The 20,551-nt window shown below is 42.1% G+C and overlaps 1 protein-coding gene across 1 annotated transcript in view; it reads left to right on the top strand.

Annotated features, from left to right (window-relative positions):
* The first annotated feature begins 2,700 nt into the window (after positions 1-2,700).
* The window catches only part of pacs2 (phosphofurin acidic cluster sorting protein 2), a 253,620-nt gene continuing 235,769 nt past the window's right edge, over positions 2,701-20,551 (top strand). The window contains exon 1 of the mRNA XM_048600458.1: positions 2,701-3,019. Coding sequence (XP_048456415.1) covers positions 2,904-3,019 — 116 coding nt within the window. The 5' untranslated portion in view covers positions 2,701-2,903. The remainder of the gene's footprint in view (positions 3,020-20,551) is intronic.

The raw sequence follows: 20,551 nt of genomic DNA, 5'->3' as shown, positions 1-20,551 counted from the left end.
GCTACGATATCCTAGTCCCATGTTCCCAACCATGCCCGGAGTTCAACTGCCTTACTTGTTAGGCCTGCTGCAATGAAATAAATGCAGTTTAATTCATCAATCCTACCTTGTTCTCTGTTTTGTTCCTGACTGTTTGACTTGCTCCTTTTCCCAACTGTACCAATCTCAGACTGATCTTTCCTCACTATCTCCGTGTCCCACCTACCTTTACTAGTAAAATCCTCCCGAGCAGCTCCAGCAAATCTCCCCGCAAGTATACTGGTCCCCTTTCAATTCAGGTGCAATCTGTCCTTCTTATACAGGTCTCTTCTACCCCAGAAGAGATTCCAATGATCCAAAAATGTGAATCTTCTCTCCCTGGACCAGCTCCTCAGCCATGCAATTATCTGCTCTAGCCTCCTATTCCTACCCTCACTGATAATCCAGATATTACTACCCTCCTTTTTAAATTCCTGCCTAACTTCCTTTATTCTCTCCTCAAAATCTCATCCTTTTCATTTCCTACGTCATTAGTTCCAATGTGTACAACAACCTCCTGCTGGTCCCTCTTGTCTTTGAGAATTTTTTTTTTATTCATTCACGGGATGAGGGCTTCGCTGGCTAGGCAGCATTTATTGCCCATCCCTAATTGCCCTGAGGGCAGTTAAGAGTCAACCACATTGCTGTGGGTCTGGAGTCACACGTACGCCAGACCAGGTAAGGATGGCAGTTTCCTTCCCTAAAGGACATTAGTGAACCGGATGGGTTTTTCCAACAATCAACAATGGATTCGTGGTCATCGTTAGATTGTTAATTCCAGACATTTTATTGAATTCAAATTCCACCATCTGCCATGGGGGTATTCAAACTTGTCTGGGTCTGTGGATTAACAGTCCAGCGATAATACCACCAGGCCATTGCCTCCCCCACCCTCTTTGAGACATCCTTGATCCTGGCACTAGGAAGGCAACACAAAATTCTGATGTTTCGCTCTTGGCCACAAAAACGTCTGTCTGTACCTCTGACTTGACAGTCCTGATCACAATCGACTGCTTGGAACCAGGCATACCCGTTGTTACATTAGAGCCAGTCTTGGTGCCAGAAACCTAGCTACATTCCCCTGACAGTCCATCATCCCCTACATTTTCCAAAATAGCATACTTGTTTGAGATGGGGATAGCCACAGGAGACTCCTATATTACCTGCCTCCCTCTCCTACCTTTCCTGGAGGTAACCAGCTCCCGGATTGTATCTATGGTTTATCTCCCATCCTACAACTGCCATCCGTCAAACCCCTAGTTACTGTAAATTCCTCATTGCCTCTAACAGCCACTCCAACTGGTGCATGTGATCTATAGGATTCACAACCAAACACACTTCTTGCAGACATAATCATAAGTAACATGGAAACTCTCCCTAATCTTCCACATCCAACAGGAAGGATATCTTTACTAAAGGCCATCTTTGCACCTTAACTATCTGCAGAACCAGAAAATAGCACAGTTCTACTGCTCTAAAAAAACACTGCTCCAGGCTAACTTAGCACCTATGTTTTATATTTTTAAAGTTTAATCAAGGACACATCTCAATAAAACATATAATGGAAAAGGAACCTACTTTATCACTACTGTGAATTTACAAAAAAAGTATGGTTACACCTTGAAAAGCTCACTTGACTGCTCCCCTGCTGTGAACTCTCCCACTCAGGTTTCCCCAAAGTCAGCTCTAAATGTCACTGTTTGTTAATTTTTCTTGGATGACGCCAATGTCCAGAGATACTTGAAATCAAACAGCAAAACAGTCAGCTGTACAGATTCACTGCTGGGTCAGACAGCAGTGCAGGTTTATTTCTCCATTTGATTCACTTCTCATGCGGTGACTGTCTCTGTCTGTCTTTCTCCTTTTTAAAGTGCCGTTGTTTTGATCTCCCCCCACCCCCGCGAGGTTCCAAAACAATGCAACAGCTTATAAAACAGTAATTACTGCTCCTAGAATTTGAAGAAATCATCTCCAGCACTGAAAACACCTAAAAAAAGGACAGCACTTACAGCCACGTTTTCTCCGTCCCCCATCTTGGATTAACCAGAACCCTGTCTATTCCAACAGGGATAGCAAGAGCCGTGGATACTGGAGTCAGAGATAACACAGTGTGGAGCTGGAGGAACACAACAGGCCAGGCAGCATCAGAGGAGCAGGGAAGTTGACGTTGCCTGGCCTGCAAAGTTCCTCCAGCTCCACACTGTGTTATCCCTATCTATTCCAATCCCACTTTTCCAGCTCTTGGCTTGCAGATATTGGGCCGGATGTGATTTGACACACCTCTTGGCACTTGAACGCTTGTGCTTTCTGGCTGAGGTAGGGACTGGGCTGCCTCCTACCAACCCGCACGATAATAAGAAAACGAACAACAGTGGGCGGTTGGAGGCTAGAAGCAGACGAGAACGGAGAATTACTGGAGAAACTCAGCAGCGTAATTGGAGGGGCAGTGAATGTTTTGAGTGCTCCTCTAAGTACCTGAAGGTTCCTACCTTTTACTGCCACGATTGAGGTCTCAGGGGTGAGAGAGTGATCACCGACTGGTATCGATGGATTCCCAAGGGGGGAAGGGAAGGTGGCAGTTGCAATGCAGTAAACGGTTATAGATGGAGGTTGCGGGGGGGGGGGGAGATGGTGGTGAGAGGATTGCGGTTGAGGAACAGGAGCTCGAGCCGCTCAGCGACTTCGAATCAAGGCGACGGTTGTGCACGAGGCGACGTCAGCGCCGGCCGCGCGTGCCCGGCCCGTGACGCGCTTTCCGGTGGGCTGTCCCAGTGCCGCAGTGGAGCAGCCCGAGCGGTGGCTGTGTTTCTGTGTGTGTGTGAGAGAGAGGGTTTCAAATAGTGGTACTTATACAGCAATGCACACCGGGCACTGACACATTCAGCATGGCCGAGAAGGGGAGACTCAGCTTTACCGGCTCGTCCGGTCTCAACAAGCCCGTCCCGATGAACCTCTTCGCCACCTGGGAGATAGATGGCTCATCGCCCAGCTGCATACCCAGGTACAAAGCGAGCGCCGTCCGGGCAAGGCTGGCGAACCGTGGGGGTGTGGGGAGGGCTTGCTGCTCCCGCTGAAGCTGGCAACGGGCAGCAGGGGTCGGCACGGGCATGGGAAAAGGGCTGGCGGCAGCTACAGCGGAGCCGTGGCTGGGAGGGCGCAATGCGTGGCATGGGTTTGAGCTACGGAGGCAACGCTGGCAGGGTATGGTAAACCTGGCAGAGGAATGGGTTAGAGCAGTAGTGGATGCAGGGGAGGGAATGAGGGACACGGGTTGGGGCTCGAGGAAAAGTTGGGGAAAAGCCGACATAGTTAAGGTAGGGTAAGAGATGTACATTAACTGAAGTGATAAAGATGAGTTAAGAGAAATTGGAACAGTGAAAGTATCATATTGTGTTGGAATTTATCTGCGTGCATTTGGATTCAAACATTTTAAAAACGTAACTGTCTTGTCTCAACTACGGGTCCAGTAATGCTTTCTCAGAAGCATGGTTTTTCGATGGGGAGCCTGTTGAATTAGGGCAACACAGATTGAAATTGATGACGGGCTAAGCGTCAGCTTGGAATATCCACAGTCTGGTAGTGTTAACTTTAAAGATAATCTTTCAGCGTGAAACCAATGGGCACTCAGTAAAACTGATCACTGCACATATGCAGTTGTGTTCATCATGTAGAAGATCAATGTTTAAAACATTTGGAGCGTAACTATGGTTCGAATGTTTTTGCTGCAAGATATTTTCTGGAGTTTTGCATTATAATTTTAGATCTGTAACTAATTATTGTGCTGCACTGGTTGATCTGCAAAACAGACAATTGAAATGTTAGTGACTGATGCAGAAAGCAAAATCACAATCCATGTAAAATACAAACCATTAGCAGGCAGTGCTGAAGGGAGAGTATGTCAATAATCTGTGCTAAACAGTTGCTTTGAATACTTGGGTATTTCTTCCTCCCTGTCATAAATTTAGAAGTGATTGAATAACATTATGAAATGGAAACAAAATGAGCTTTAAATATATTATTGTGAAGTGTTCACTAACTATTTAGCTGTCTTTTTGTGGGTTGGATGCTTTCAGCAGCTGAAAATTATGTCAGAGCAGAATTCCATGTTTATACTGGAGTGCTAATAACATCAGATGCAGTATTTGAAAAGGCTGTGTAAATTGTCATAATACCCAGTTCAGTGCATTCAATATGGCAGGTGAAGGTGGAAGTGACTGCTAGGCCCTCTTGTGACATGGTGGAAGTGTCCCTACCCTTGGGTTCAAGTCCCACCTACTGTAGAGGTGCTTAATAACATCTTTGAACGGGTTGATTAGAAAAATAGGTAGAAATGACTGCCCATACCTGCAGATATTTCAGCCCTGAAGTGAAAGAAAATTAAGTGGTGTGAAGCTATGTGCAGTTTTGTACAATTCACTGTAAGTATTAATTGTAATAAGTTAGCGGACTGTGACTTGAAGCATCTATTGACTGGATTGAAAAACCATAGTTTCATTTTCTTGATTTAGCTGTTAATCTTTTCACTTCTTGCTGGAGTATGGCTCAAGCGTTGATTACTCCCTGATACCTTACTGTCATGTCACTACACTAGTTTCTGATAGGGTAGATTAGAGATATTGGAACCAAATGCTAGCATCCTCACCTTTGGGGATCACTAGATATCAGTAAATACGCAATTTGAAAACAAAAGAAAAGCTGGTCTTTTCCTACCTATTCCCCATGCCCAGTGCATGGATGCTTGCAATGTAATGTCTATATGCTGCTTGTCTGCTCTCACAGCAATGTACTCTCCCAGGAGAGACCGAAAAAAATATCTGGAAAGGGGATTAAAAAACAACACTGGGAAATTCATCTCTGACACAATCAGAAAATTAAAACTATTCTGTGGGACTGTTCCTTCTCCCACCTGCCCTTTCCAAATTGAGGCATGTTGAAATTGAATCACTCTGTTATTACCAGCTTAGATCAAATTGGAGACAAACCTCTAACTTTCTAGGTCTATTGGCTCAGTTAATAACCATTAAATTTTACTGAACCAACTGGAATTTGAAAGTATGCAAGTTAATGCCAGTGCAAGGTGTCTAGTCTGATTGCAACCATTAATGGATGTTTTTTCATTTTTATTGTTTTTTCGTGCATTAATGCTTTCAAATGTATTTAGTCCAGAGTAAGGAATCTTAGCTTAGAAATGACTGTTGCTTTGCTGCCACGCAGTTTGAATTACGTTGGGGAAAGAAGGCTTTTTGATTACAACAGACTTTTTTTTGCCAACTTTGCATATTTTTTAAAGCACCCTGGCAATTAAATCAAGGAACTCCATTTTTGCCATTTAGTAATGCTGATATCTGTAACGGCCACTCATAATGTTCCAGCAGTTTACCACAAATGCAATAGTCGAGTTTTTATAGTCAGACTTTCCAGTAATTTGAAGATGACTTCAAATGAATGTCTTGATATTCTGCAGTAATTCACTAAAGGCCAAAGGAGCTTGTATTTATATGGTCCCATTCACGTGCTTGCTATATTGAGGCAATTTGTTAATAAATTGAAGTCTAGTATCTCTTCTTAGAAAGATAAGTGCTAAGTACAGCCAAATATAAAGCAAGTTGAATGACTACATAATCTAAACTATATTAATGCTGAGGGGTGAGTGATGCCAGAATACCTGGAGCACTTTATAGTGTTTTATTTCCTGAACAGGCAGTAGGTACTCATAGATGTTCTTTGAACAATTTAGCACTCTTCAGTGTCAACCTAAATTATTTGTTCAAAACTTCATGCAGAATGCGAACATGAGACGGCCATCACTTCACCACAGTGTAAATGGCACTTGCAAGTCCAAATAGAGGGATGAACCTATAGAAACTGCTTTGGTACATTCTTCTTTTGTTTGTAGAATGAATATATTGAGCAGTATGGATTCCTTTCCACAGACCAAAAGAAAAAAAAACAGCTTCAATCTAACTTCAAAAAGTCAGTAATGCATTCAATAGCAAACGGTACACCAGTTGGAACGGAGAGAAAATGTTGGTGGAGGTTCTTGAGTTTCATTTTTCTTCAGACATTAGCAGTGATCAAATTAAATCTTTTTGACTGTTAAGACTGCGCATGTTTATAATGTTTTGGGAGGAGACCACTGTTTGTAGCTTTTGAGTTGAAGGTTGCAATATAGAGTTAAACACTCAAAACTAGTGAATGTTTAACTGGACTATAGAATGAGCTGTGCAGTGATTCTTTTGTGCATTTGTTTTTGTGAATGATCTCCAGTCCTCTGAAGGATGACCTATTTGTAGCTGTGCAAACAAGAAACATGGCCATGAAACTCCTCTCAGAGAACACAATTTGTTTCGTACTTCACTGTTTTGAAATTTGTAATATTTACAGTCTGTTATATAGCTATTGTACCCCAGCAAAGCTTTGCATTGTGCTTAAGTTTCTGTATTTTTCACTCACTGAAAACATTGCTGGAATAGTTGGAACCTTTGAAATTGATGGATTTCTTTTCATTCCATATTCCTTCATATGCTTCTGAGTAACTGAAATTAAGACACCCATCATTGCAGAACAACCTTGAGTGGATGAATGGCCTACTGACATGGCTAAAATAGAAAAGCATTTTCCCCTTCGTCAACATTTGCCATTTAGGTCAGGATTATCTAACCTATTTCAATTGTTTGTTGCCCACTGGTAACTGAAGCGCTGGGTGGAATTCTGCCTGTTTTGCAGTTATAATCATTTGTTGGTTTATGATGTCTGAATTTTATGGCGCTGGAAGTTAAGAATTTTTTTTTTAGTGCTATTGCCTCATTAGTGAATAAATCCCAGATGATCGTGTTGTCTCCTAGTTTCAGATGCATGCTGATTAATGGGAAGATGCACTGCATGGCACACACCATGTAGCCAAGCTGACAAACTTGAGAATGCACAATTCTAGATAGATGTACTTTGTTGAAAGGTTCCAGTTCCTTGCTGACCAAAGATTGTTTATGATCACCAAAACTTTATGCCACAGGACGCAGGATTTCGTATTTGTTTGGATTTTGAAAAAAATATACAGGCTAGTTACAACTCCCAACAGTCTCAATAGAGATGTTTGTCAAACAATGTTGATTTTCCTCATGGGATTCAATCAGTGTTTTGACAATTCTGTTGCCTGAAAAAAAGAGTAATGATTTTCATATAATGTTTATTCATTATCCGGACGTGTCAAAGCATAGTTAGGGGGTCCCACTGGCCAGACTGTGCCAACATCGTTTGTGAGACTATGTCACACAGTCAGGGAGTCGCTGGGTGTTCTCAACACTGACTTCTGGCTCCATGAAGTATCAATGCATCAAGCCTTTATGCTAAGGCAACCTCCTACTGATTACCACCTACTGCTATCTCTGACTTTTATGAATCGGTCTTCGTCGTGTTGAACATCACTTAGAGGAGGTCTGAGGATGGCAGAGGAATAGAATGAACTCTGAGGGAGGACTTCACTGCTTTCATTGATGGAGCTGGCCAAATCCTGAAGGACATGTGTACTAGACTGGGCCTGCAGCAAGTGGTGAGGGAACCAGCAAAAGGAAAAAAAACAACTCGACCTATTCTTCGAGACAACAAGGTGCAGGGCTGGATGAACACAGCAGGCCAAGCAGCATCATAGGAGCAGAGAGGCTGATGTTTCGGGCTTAGACCCTTCATCAGAATGATCGGTCTACGCCCAAAACGTCAGCCTTTCTGCTCCTATGATGCTGCTTGGCCTGCTGTGTTCATCCAGCCCTGCACCTTGTTGTCTCGGATTCTCCAGCATCTGCAGTTCCTACTATCTCGACCTATTCTTCAATCTGTTGCAGATGCATCTGTCCACAACTGTATTATTTGGAATGACCACTGAACAGTCCTTGTATAGAGGATGGTCTGAACTTCACACTGAGAATACCCTCTGTTGTATTATATGGCACTAGTGTTGTGCACTGTATAAATGATTGATTCAGAACAGTTCTAGAAACTCAAAACTTGGTATCCATAAAGAGCTGTGGGTCATTGGCAGAATTGCAGCTGCCATATATTACTTTGCCATTACCATCCCGGGTAAGTGATCAGTCTTGGTTAATGGAGAGTGCAGGAGAATATGCCAGGAGCAGCACCAAGTATACCTAAAAATGAGCTATCAAAACGATCTAGCTGCAACACTGGGCCACTAGCATGCCAAACAGTGGAAGCATTGTGTGAAGCTATCACAACCTGTGAATCAAATCTAGGCTCTGCACATCTGCAACATCCACATGAATGGTGGTGGACAATTAAATATCTAAACTGAGGAGGATTCACAGCAGATCATCAAAAAAGTCAAGGCAGAAGCATTTGTTACCTCTTCAGCCAAAGGTACTAAACAGATTATCTATCTTCAATTCCTTTTGAGATTCCCAACTTCACAGATGCCAATCACTTTGCCTCACATGATATCAAGAACTGACAGAAGGCATGGGATTTGGCAAAGACTGTGAACCCTTATGACATCCCAAAACTTTTGAAAGCTGGTGTTCTAGAATTCCACACATTTTGTGTCTTGTTGTTCCAGTGCTAACTGAAAATCGCCTAGTTACATCCTATCCACAAGAAACAGGTCAAATCCCATTTGGTCCTGCCGCATCAGTCTGTTCTCAATCATCAGCACAAAATAGCATCACTTGGTTAGTGATTGCTGTTGGCCTAATGAAATATTTGATCATGTGTGGCATCATGGAACTCTGGCAAGATTGAATTCACTGTAAATTAGGGGCAGGATGAGAAATGTAGAAGGATAAACTCTCCTGTGGTTAGAATCATACTTTGCTCAAATGAAGATGGTTATGGTTGTTGGAGCTCAATCATCTCAGTTGCATGATATTACTGCAGCTTTGTGTCCTCGGCCCAATCATTATCAGCAGCTTCAGCAATTCCCTTCCTTCTATCATCAGGTTGGCAGTCAGATGTTAACTACTGATTGCAAACTACCAATTGCATGTCCTCCTAACTGAGGCAGTCTGTGTTGATGTGTAGCAAGATCTGGATAATATTCAAGCTTGGATTGATATGTAGGACAAATATTATTTGCCACTAATATTCAATTGCCATGCAGCTGCTAGGATCTCTGTGCACAGCAATTGGTATGCTGATGAATGGCTTCACTTTCTGGAAGTCGCTGCCGTGCATGGATCTTGCATGGCAGTAAACAAAAAAAGTCACAATATTGCTTGCCACTCAAGTGCCAGATAATGACCATCTCCAGCAAAAAAAAATGTAATCATCTCTTAATATTTAATGGCGTCATCATTGCTAAATACCCTCTATCAACATTCTGGGTGGTTCCATTGACCAGAAATGTTAATTGGAGCAGTCAAATAAAGACTGTAGCCACACGAGCCATTTGGATTGGGAGGTCTGTGGCAAGAAACTAGTCTCTCCAAAGTCCATTCACAATCTACAAGGCAGAAGGATGATGGATTACCGTCCACGTGCCTGGATAAGTGCAGCTCCAACACACAAGAATCTTTACATTGTTCAGGAAAAGAAGCTGATTTGATTGGTAGCCCACCTACCACTTTAGTGCAACTGTAGTAAAAAGGGAAAAGGAGATCAAACTGAAAGATTACATTTACGTTGGGGAATATGGGATTCTTCATAACAATGCAAACAGAAAATGGTGAATAATAAGCTCTTGATCAAAGAAGATTGATTACTAAGTCAACCCTTCCCCTTGTGTCACCTGGTCAAATGAACTGTTGTTTAAAACTTGGGATTTTGGAATTGAATGTTTATTTGCAATACCGACTGTAAATTGACCTTTGGTTATATTGTTTTTGTTATTTTGGGAATGGCAGATAACTACAGGGTGTAGGAGCTCATTTTATTGGATTTCTATAAAGATATCAGTGTCTATTTTCTAATTATCGGATGCCAAATACCTAGGTATTGAAAGTGTCAAGGCAAACAAGAATTGTAAACTGCTTAGTTAGGGCTGTTAAGGATGCTCCCTCAGGGTCAAGAAGGTCCAGACTTGTCTTTTACTGCCTCACGCATTTGCCATGGCATATCTGAGCAGGTTGGTTAAAGATACCTTCTGGCACAGCTATAGTTTCCCCATTCAAGGTTTTTGAGAAGGTTTGTAGCTCGGATTGTTGATGCAGTTGTTGACTTGCTCGCCGAGCTGGTATGTTCTGTTTGCAAACGTTTCTTCACCATTCTAGGTAACATCATCAGTGTGCCTCCGGTGAAGCATTGGCGTTCTGTCCCGCTTGCTATTTGTGTCTTGGTTTGCTGGGGTGGGTGGCATCACTTACGGATTTGTTTCCATCTGCCAGAATTCCTGGAGGCCTGGCACTCAAACCGAAACTCCATTAACAAACATGTAGAGCTGGACTCCAAATACCAACCATTAAGAAACAAATTTGGAAGTGATGGCACCCACCCCAGCAAACAGGACAAAACACTGACGCTTCACCAGAGGTGCACTGATGATGTTACCTAGTATGGTGACAAAATGTCTGTGAACAAACATACCACCTCAGCGAGCAAGTCAACAACCACATAGTTTCCCTATTTCAGAGCCAGGAGGCCCACGTTCAAGCCCCACCTACGCCAGAGTTCTGTAATAACATCTCTGAACAAGTTGATTATAAATATCTGTACTACTGTTATATTTGGGGCTGTGGTGCAGTGGTAATATCTTTACCTCGAGTCAGAAAGCTTGTGTTCAAGTGCTCCAGAGGTGTGTCATTAAAAACAGGAGTAGATCATTCAGCCACTTTGAGCTTATCCTACCATTCAATGAGATCATGGCTGATCTGTGGCTTAACTTCATATACTTGCTTTTGACCCACATCGCTTAATACCTTTGCTTAACAAAAAAAATCTCTGGTTTAGCATTAACAACTGATCTAGCATCCACTGCTATTTGTGGAAGAGGGTTCCAAACATCTGCCACTCCTTGTGTGTACAGTATTTCACAATGGGTCTCTCAAACGGCTTTGTAACAATAACATAACTTATAATTTTATTGATGTTGATTGACAGATAAGTATTGCCCTTCTTTCCTTCAGATGTGCCATGGTATATTTTACATCAAACTAGGAAGGTGGACAAGCCTTCGAAAGTTGGTACCTCTGGATTATGTGCTCATGTCTCTGGGGTTTGAATCCACAGCCTTCTGACTCTAGTGTTAGTAGCGGTCTCGTTTCTGTGACCTGATCAGTTAGTATTTCAAAATGCTTTATAATATTTGATTAGGGAAAAGCTGTGAACTGTGCTGAGTAATGGATTGAATACGCTGTCTAGCAAGTGCATTCTGAAGCGTAGATGTGGATCAAACATGTTGCTATCAGTGTGGATATTAATATTTTAATAATTGCCACACTACATTGGCTCCACTTTTTGTTAAAGCTGTGGGTGCACTTTATAAGTATATGGTAAATATTTTGTCATTTCTACAATCAAATCATTATCTTAATGTTTGTTAACCACACTTGCATGTCAGAGCTCCTCCAGAAATTTAAGTGGAGCATTGACTACCTTTCAATAAATTTTACATCTACAATGCATTACTGTATTTAATTTATATTTAATCATAATAACAATCTTTTTTACAGTTCACAAAGGATTCTTTGTGTTCTCAACCCTTGCTCAGTTATTTGTTTTTAAAGTTCACCTTTTTGTGCTGTTGCATTCGATATTATCTTGTTACTCAAAAGACAAACTTTACGGTTGACGTTTAGGCAAGAGATGAGCAACCTGTGGCGAAAGAGCTTGGTCTTACTCTCCACCTGTTAACTGTAATAGAAGCAAAGCATTACTATATGAAAAATTGTGGCTTGTACATGACAAGTTATTGCACGACCTTTGGAGTCTCTGGGCCATACCAGGGTCCATCTTATGTACTTATTTTTTTAAATTCGTTCACAGGATGTGAGCATCGCTGGGTAGACAGTGTTTATTGCCCATCCCTAATTGCCCAGAGGGCAGTTAAGAGTCAACCACATTGACTGTGGGTCTGGAGTCACATGTAGGCCAGACCAGATAAGGATGGTAGTTTCCTTCCCTAAAGGGCATTAGTGAACCAGATGTGTTTTTTTTGACAATCAATGGATTCATGGTCATCATTGGATTCCTTAATTCCAGATTTTTAAAAAATTATTGCCTTTGTGGGATTTGAACCCAGTTCCTCCGAACATTAGCTGGGTCCCTAAATTAACAGTCTAGTGATAATACCACTAGGCCATTACCTCCCTGTACATGATGCCAACATGTTATGGGATGTAGAACAGTGATAGGTTATTTTGGCCAACCAAGTCAACACCAGTGTTTTTTGTCTTATTACCTCCAACTTCTACGTCTGACTCCTGACTTATTTCTGGGGGCTTGCATCCCATAATCATGTACCTTTAATTGCCTGCATCCATTCTTCCAACATTGGACACTTGATGCATTCATCCTTGCTGGGTCTTATCTTCCTATGCCAGTTGGTAAGTGGACTTACTGGATTAGACTTTGCTGGATGATCTGTGATCATCATGTGTCTCTCCGGTCTGGGTTGGGAATACAGAAGTAGCCATTGGACAATACCTTTTCGGGTGCAACTGATTTAAGAATCTGCTCTGGTATGCTGCCCAATTCTGAGTGCTAGAATAGATGTTTATCAAAATCATACAGTGCTGAAATAGGTCATTTGGCCCATCAAGTCTGCACCAAACCTGTCTAGAGCATCCCACCCAGATCTAGCCCCTTACCCTATCCCCATAACCCCGCATTTACCATGACTAATCTATATAACTTGAACATCTTTCAACTGCAGGAGGAAACTGGAGCACCCAGCAGAAACACATGCAGGCACAGGGAGAACGTGCAAACTCCACACACAGTCACTCAAAGCTAGAATCGAACCCAGGTCCCTCACGCTGTGAGGCAACCATTCTAACAACTGAGCCACCATGCTGCCCCCATCAGATTAGCTTGGCTTAGGCATCAACTCGTCTGTAAACTAGACTTTTAACCAGTGTTGGTTCCAGCAGCTGTATAAAGTGTCTTTATAATGTGTCAGGTTACTTGCTTTCAAAACATGCAGCAATCCTCCAGCAATTTTTTATTTTCAAAATAGTTATTTTGCCATTTCAATTCTGGTCTTTACAGGATCTCTGAGTTCTTGAGTCATGAAATCCTTAATATGCACCATTCCTGACTCTTCACATATTGAAGCATTCTTGTCCAAATGCAGCACAACCAGGGCAAAGCTTGGGTTGAAAAGTGACAGTAACATTTATGCCACACAAATGTCGGGTAATGACCGTCTCAAACAAGATGCGATGTAGCCACTACCCTTGGACATACGTGGCAGTATCACCACTGAATACCCCACTATCCATATCCTGGTGGTTACGATTAACCAGAAACTGAACTGAACTAGCCATACAAATACAGTGGCGACAAAAGGTCAGAGGCTAGGAATACTGTCACAAATATCTAACCTCTTTACTCCCCAAAGCCTGTCCACAAGGCACAAGGTTTTTGAGTTTCAGTTCCCAAGATGATGGAGGCAGAGGAGGTCTCTAGGGGTCAGGGGAAGGTGCTGAAGTCACTGCCCTGTACCAGAAACCAGTGAAATGGCTTCGGGTAATCTGTTTGAAGCCTCTTCCTAAGGTAGGAAGGCGAGGTGGCTGAAGCGTCTGATACAACAGGTGGCAGCCACTGATGGGAGAAATGATGGCCAGGCACATCTTGGAGGTGGTGGTTTCTTCTCAGGAGTGCTGCACCCTCTGCAGGCCACTGTTTACTGCTGCGGATCAATTCATGGGTGAACTAGGTGGCTTGGAGCCTGATGTCGAGCAGCTTGCTGCTGGAGATGGTGGGCACCAGGGCTTCTGGCTCCTTCAAGATCAGTTGGCAGCAACAGGAGGGCCAGAGCTACCTGGTGAACGAGAAAAAAACATGGAAATTGGAGGCAATGTAATATGACTCCATTGAAATTTCCATGCCCCTGACGCTTCTGTGGGGCTGCACAAGTTCCACCTTTTTCATGATGAGTGGGCTCTTGACTGTCAACCTTCTTTTCTTCTGATAGTTTAAGATATAATGAACAAATGTGTTTGAGGCAAACTTAAAATAGTGATTTTTTTCTTTCTTCGGGTTGCTTGCAGTAGAGTCTGGTGGTTAACCATATTTTCCTGAAAGTTGTCAAACCTATTCCTTAGATGAGCAATTGTGTCCACTTTCTTAATAGAAGTAAAGTACTAAAGATGTGATGAATCCAAACAGAAACACTAAGTGCTGGAAATACCAAGCAACTCTGACAGCATCTGTAGATAGAGAAAAACAGCATGTTGAGTTGAATATGATGAAAGAGGAAGAGAAGATATGTTTGAGGTGACGGTGGAAAAGGCAGATGATGATGATCCTTTTGAAGGTGGACTGTGAAGGCATGGAAAGTGAGTTCAAATGGATTGGATATAGTTATGAGTCCTGTCAATCACAGTGAGGAAATCCTCAGTTGAGGAAAGAGAACATACCAGCAGCATTGTTGTGGAAGGTTGCATTATCACAGCAGATGAGGCTGAAAAACTGGACAGTGAAACGCAGTCCTTACAGGAAGCAGTGTAAGAGAAAGTGGAGTTGGGCATATAATGAATATCAGTAGAAAGCCCCTTTCCAGAAATAGAGGACACTAAGTCAAGGAAGAGAAAGGGATGTGTCTGCTATTGACCATGGGAATGTAAGGAGAATGATGGAAATTGGAAGCAAAATTGATCGCATTTTCCAATTCTGTGTAAGAGCAGAAGTGGCACTGATTCAGATCTCAGTGTATTCAAAAAAACACTTGGTGGAGATTGCCTGAGTGGGATTGAACAAGGAATGTACCACTTCAAAAAGATAAACTTGACTTAGGACTTATGCCGATTTCAAAAACAACATATTTTCTTTAGAGGAAGTGAGATAAATGAAAGGAGAAACATTCAATGTGAACGAATAAGTGTTGAAGAAACTCAGCAAGTCTGGCAGCTAATACTTCGTCTAATATATTTTTCTGTACTGACCTCAGGTCCAAGCATGCAGTGACTTCCAAAGCCAGAAGTCTCGATGCATTGGCACACCAATTGGCATGCACGGAGAAACCTCGCAATGGCTGCTTAAAGGGAACGCTGCTCGTAACATCCAGGAAGAGAGAAACCGTGTCATAAAGTAAAAGGTTCTGAAGAAGAGTTATATTTGATATGAAGCAATAATCCTGTTATCTTAGGTACTGAAGGGCCTGCTGACTTGTTGTAGCACTTTCTGCTTTCATTTCACATCTCCAGAATCTGCAGAATTTTGCTTTTGTTCAAGAAAGAATAAGTTCAGCCTGGCAGAGAAGGGTGGTGGTGAATGGGGATTGGCTGGATCTCTTTGAGCAGAAAGTGGAGAGTCTTCAGACTGTTTTAGTAGGAAATAGGTGTGTACGTATAAGAGATAATAGAGATGAGGAACTGGTTCAGGCCAGTCATCGATATGACTGAATCTGTCCCATTTAACATGGTAGTATAACAAGTGATGGAGAACATCTGTGTGAAAGACCATGCAGTGGCAACTCCTCCAATGCTGTGATGAAAGGGAGCCGATTTCACAAGTTTCAAAATCTCCCCTCCCCCCACCGCATCCCAAAACCAGTCCAGCTCGTTTCTTCCTCCCACCTATCCCCTCCTCCCACCTCAAGCCGCACCTCCATCTCCTACCGACTAACCTCATCCCACCCCCTTGACCTGTCCGTCCTCCCTGGACTGACCAATCCCCTCCCTAACTCCCCACCTACACCTCACCTTTACTGGCCCCATCCCCGCCTCTTCGACCTGTTTGTTTCCTCTCCACCTATCCTCTCCTCTATCCATCTTCTATCCGCCTCCCACTCTCTCCCTATTTATTTCAGAATCCCCTTCCCCTCCCCCTTTTCTGATGAAGGGTCTAGGCCCGAAACGTCAGCCTCTCTGCTCCTATGATGCTGCTTGGCCTGCTGTGTTCATCCAGCCCTGCACCTTGTTGTCCCGCCATTTCTAACAGCCAGATTAGTAAAGACCAGACCAAGTAAGTGCTTTTATTTCTTCTCCCAACACCTGCCATAGGTCTAGTTTGGCAGATATATCCTTCAAGACTTGGGCAACTTGGCTAGTTAATGTGCCATCTGGCCACTCGTGGTGATGGACATTGAAGTCAAGAGTCTTGCTATGATTAGTGCTGGTTTCAAGAATGTTCAGTGTGGAGTGTAGATGTATCAGCTGAGGGAGGGTAGTAAGGGGCAATCACCAGGAGGTTTCCTTGCCTGTTTTTGACTTGTGTTGGTGATGAGGAGTCTGGGACCATTATTTGACATGCTTGTGGGACAGCTACTCGAATTTTGGAATATGTTCCCAGATGCGAATGAGGAGAATCTTGCAGGATCACTGGCCAGGATGTCCCTTTTTGTTTCTGGTGCCGAGGCTAATGTGGTCTATCTGTTTATTTTTCTTGTTCAATGTTTTTGTAGAAGTTTAGTACAAGGCCATTTCTGAGGGCAATACAGAGTCGAGCACATTGTTGTGGGAATCCCAGCAGCTTAGACTTGTGTAATGGTGGCAGATTTCCTTTCTCCAGAGCATTAGTGAGCCACATTGTTTTCTTTTTACTGATAATTTCATGGTCATCATTGCTGAATTTGACTTTTTAATTCCAGATTGATTTATTAATGGAATTTAAATTTCTCCAACTGTCTTAAATGCTTTTGGGCTCATCTCTGGAACGTTTGTCTGGGCTACTGGATAACTTGTGAAGTAACATTAGTAGTATGTTCCCATTTCCGCATTAATGAAGTGGTGCAACAGCATTGTAGACTACTCGGGGTAAGTAATTTCAGGATTGTGCTGAAAGCTGAATATCTTCCCTGCATACATTGTACTGATTAGATCTTAATATCAGAAAATCATTTGGCATAGACATCATTTGATCAGTCGGGCTCTGTGTCAACTTTGAAGAGTCAGCTATGACTCAGTATCGTTAGCCTGAGTCAAAAAGATAGATTCAAGTCCCACTACAGAGTTCGAACATAAAATCTGGCCTAATACTTCAGGGTGTATTGAGGAGTGTAACACTGTTAGAAATGCTGTCTTCTGGATAAAACATTAAGCTGAGGCTCCATTAGCCCTTGAGGTCGACCCACAAGTTTCTGTGGTGCTGTCTGAAAGAAAAAACACGTTTTCTTGGTCAATATTTATCCCTGAAATGATATTCCAAAAAGCATTACCTGGCCATTATTGTATAGCTATTTGTGGGATCATGCCGTGTGCAAATTGGTTGCTGTATTTCCCACATTACAACAGTGACTATACTTCACTTCAAAAATACTTAGTTGGCTTTGGGATGTCTTGTGGTCATGAGAATGTAAGTCTTTTAACCCAACTAATTCATCTGACTTTCCTACTCCTTCTTCCATTGCCTTGTAAATTTCTCCTTTTCAAGTATATATCTTGAATTTACAGTTGTTTTTCCACCACTTTTCTGGACAGCAAATTCTCTCTCATCTCCCCACTGACCTCCTCTTAATTGACTTGAATACGTACCCGGATTACCAAACTTCTGTTCTGTAGAAACAGTTTCCCCCTATATACTATAATCAAATAGTTGGTTAGCCACAAAATAGGGAACTTTTGATCATTTTAAACCTCTCTTTGTTGAGATGGGATTGTTCTGCGTATTGAAATGTATTGTTATTTGATAGGACCTATTCTATGTTCTCGATTTGTATAGCATAGTATCACTAGTAATCAAAATGACAATTGATGTAATATCTGGTTTCCTCCACATGAGTACATTTTTTTAAACAATCAAAGTGGTGGTGCACCCATTCCTGTCCTTGTGCACCAAGATACGAACAATAATATTGGATCACGTGCATCCCATTTTACATGCAGTACTTGCAATGTCATACTTGAAGTTAAATAATCAAAAACACAAAAAGCTTGAGATCCAAAGGACGCATGCATAAACGCACACAATCTGTTTCATGTTGAAAATCTATTTCTTGATTAATTTTTGTTTAATTTTCCACATTTTTTGCTTGGAAGGATTGTTAAACAATTTAGTCACTGTGCAATAGGTCTCATGGCTGTCTAATTATAATTTGAATGGTCTTCTATCCAAGCTTAAGCCTCAGGAGCAGTGTAGAACACCATCTCAGAGACAGAGACTTGTGGTCTTTCAAGGTTGCAGAACTGAAATAGGAATGAAAGTAGTTCTTCTTTTAGTAGAGGTATGTCAAGTAAGACAGGATGTTAGGAAGTAACACTAAGGTATATCAACATCTGAGAGAGGCAGATAGCACTCAAATAGAGAAAGTGGGTCAATAGGTGGATTTGGAGTATCTAGTGAAATCTAAATCTGGGTTAGACTGCATGTATGTGAAAACGTAGAGTACATTTAATAAGGTTAGTGAGTTACAGGCATACATTACTGTGTGGAAAAGTGACACTGTGATCATAACAGACCTAGTTCAAGAAAGTGCCAGTCTGGGTGTTGCATATGCCTAGTTACTAGGCGTTGAGAAAAAGCAGGAAAGAATTAAAAAAAGACGAGAAGTGCCACTTTTAGTTAAGGCGAACTTTGCAGCAGTTGAAAAAGAGGATATTTCAGAGGGTTCAGAGACAATTGATTTGATTAGAGCTAGAAATAAGTGAACAATTGCATTGCTTGGTAATATCTATATAGACCACCAGCTAGAGAGAAGTCAATAGAGAAGCAAATCTGCAACAAAGTTATATTTAAGTGTAAACATCCATTAGGTAATTATAATGGGAGACTTTAATTACCCTCATATAGACTAGGATAATAGTCACATAAGGAGCAGCAAGGCATAAGTGTTCTTAGGTAACAGTTTGGAGCTGGAAGAGCACAGCAGGCCAGGCAGCATCAGAGGAGCAGGAAAGTTGATGTTTTGAGTTGGGATTGCGTTCAGGAGAGGTTCCTATAGCAGTATGTATCCTCTTCAACAAGAAAGGAGGCCTGATTCTTGGGAATGAGGTGGGCCAAGTGGACAGTGGGAGAACATTTGAGGGACAGTGATCATTGTATCGTAAGGTTTAGGATAATGGTGGAAAATGACCTCGGTCATCCCAGAGTCGAATAATCAACTGACGTGAATGGAGCAAGAATAGAGCTGGACAGGAAAGAGTGAAACTAAAGGTTAGCAGGAAAATCAGTGGTTGAACAATGGGCTGCTTTCAAAGAGAAGATGGTCTGATCATAGTCAAGGTGTATTCCTCCTCCTCCTCCCCACCCCCTGCCCCACCAAAAGGTGGGACATACGTACCAGACCTCCCCCTGACAAAGGAGATGGAAATAATATTAAAGAAAAAGTATAATCATGACATGTCACATAATAAATACAATAGAGAACTAAGCTGAATACAGAAGATTCAGAAGAGAGGTAGAAAAGCAAGTACAGGAAGCAGAAACTGATTATGGAGAAAGCGAGCTTCTTTTATAAAGAAAAATTCCAGTCTACTATAAGCACATCACTCACAAATGAGTGTTAAAAAGAGGAACAGGGCCTAAAAGGGGATTTACATTGAGGTAGGAAGTAAAGCTGAGGTGTAAATTAATACTTTACATCTATGAGGCAGGTGCTGCTCAGACCATGGTGAAGACCAGGGGAGACAATGGCCTCGTGGTATTATTGCTGGACTGTTAATCCAGAGGCCCAGGTAATATTCTGGAGACCTGTGTTTGAATTCCGCCACAGCAGATGGTGGAATTTGAATTCAATAAATATCTGGAATTCAGAATCTAATGATGACTGTGAATCCATTGTCGATTGTTGGAAAAACCCATCTGGTTCACTAATGCCCTTTATGGAAGGAAACTCCCATCCTGACCTGGTCCGGCCTGCATGTGACACCAGACCCACAGCAATGTGGTTGACTCTTAACTGCCCTCTGGGCAACGAGGGATGGGCAATAAATGCTTTCTGGCCAGTGATGCCCTCATCCTGTGAATGAATAAAGGATGGAGGGAGCTCAATCACCAGATGGGTTTGAAATTAATAAGGAGGTGATAATGGATATGCTTTTGGTACTTGCACTGGGACCAGTTGAGATGGCATCCAAGGATATTGAAGAGGCATTGGTAATAGTCTTTCCATGTTCCTTGGTTTTAACGGTGGTGTCTAAGGACTAGAGAATTGTAAACATTTACGTCTTTGTTTAAAAAAAGCCTGGCAATTACAGACCAGTCAAAAGGGAAATTCTAGAAATAATTGTTTGGGATAAAGTTAATAATCATATGAAGAGTCAACATGGATTTGTAAGGAAAAATTGTCCAACTTGCTGGAGATTTTCAAAGGCTGAACGGAAGGGTCAGTGAAGGTGTGGCTGTTGATGTGGACTTCCAAAAGGCGTTCGATAGGGTCACATGACAGACTTAGGGAAAGTTTTATAGGATGTGAAATAGAAAGGACAAGAAGCAATGTGGGTATGAGAATAATGGAAAATAATACTTAATTTTCAATATGGAATAATGTTTG

This window comes from Rhincodon typus, chromosome 8 (genome assembly GCF_021869965.1).
Source record: "Rhincodon typus isolate 14 chromosome 8, sRhiTyp1.1, whole genome shotgun sequence".
NCBI classification, from domain to species: domain Eukaryota; kingdom Metazoa; phylum Chordata; class Chondrichthyes; order Orectolobiformes; family Rhincodontidae; genus Rhincodon; species Rhincodon typus.
This window is presented reverse-complemented; position numbering and strand designations above follow the sequence as displayed.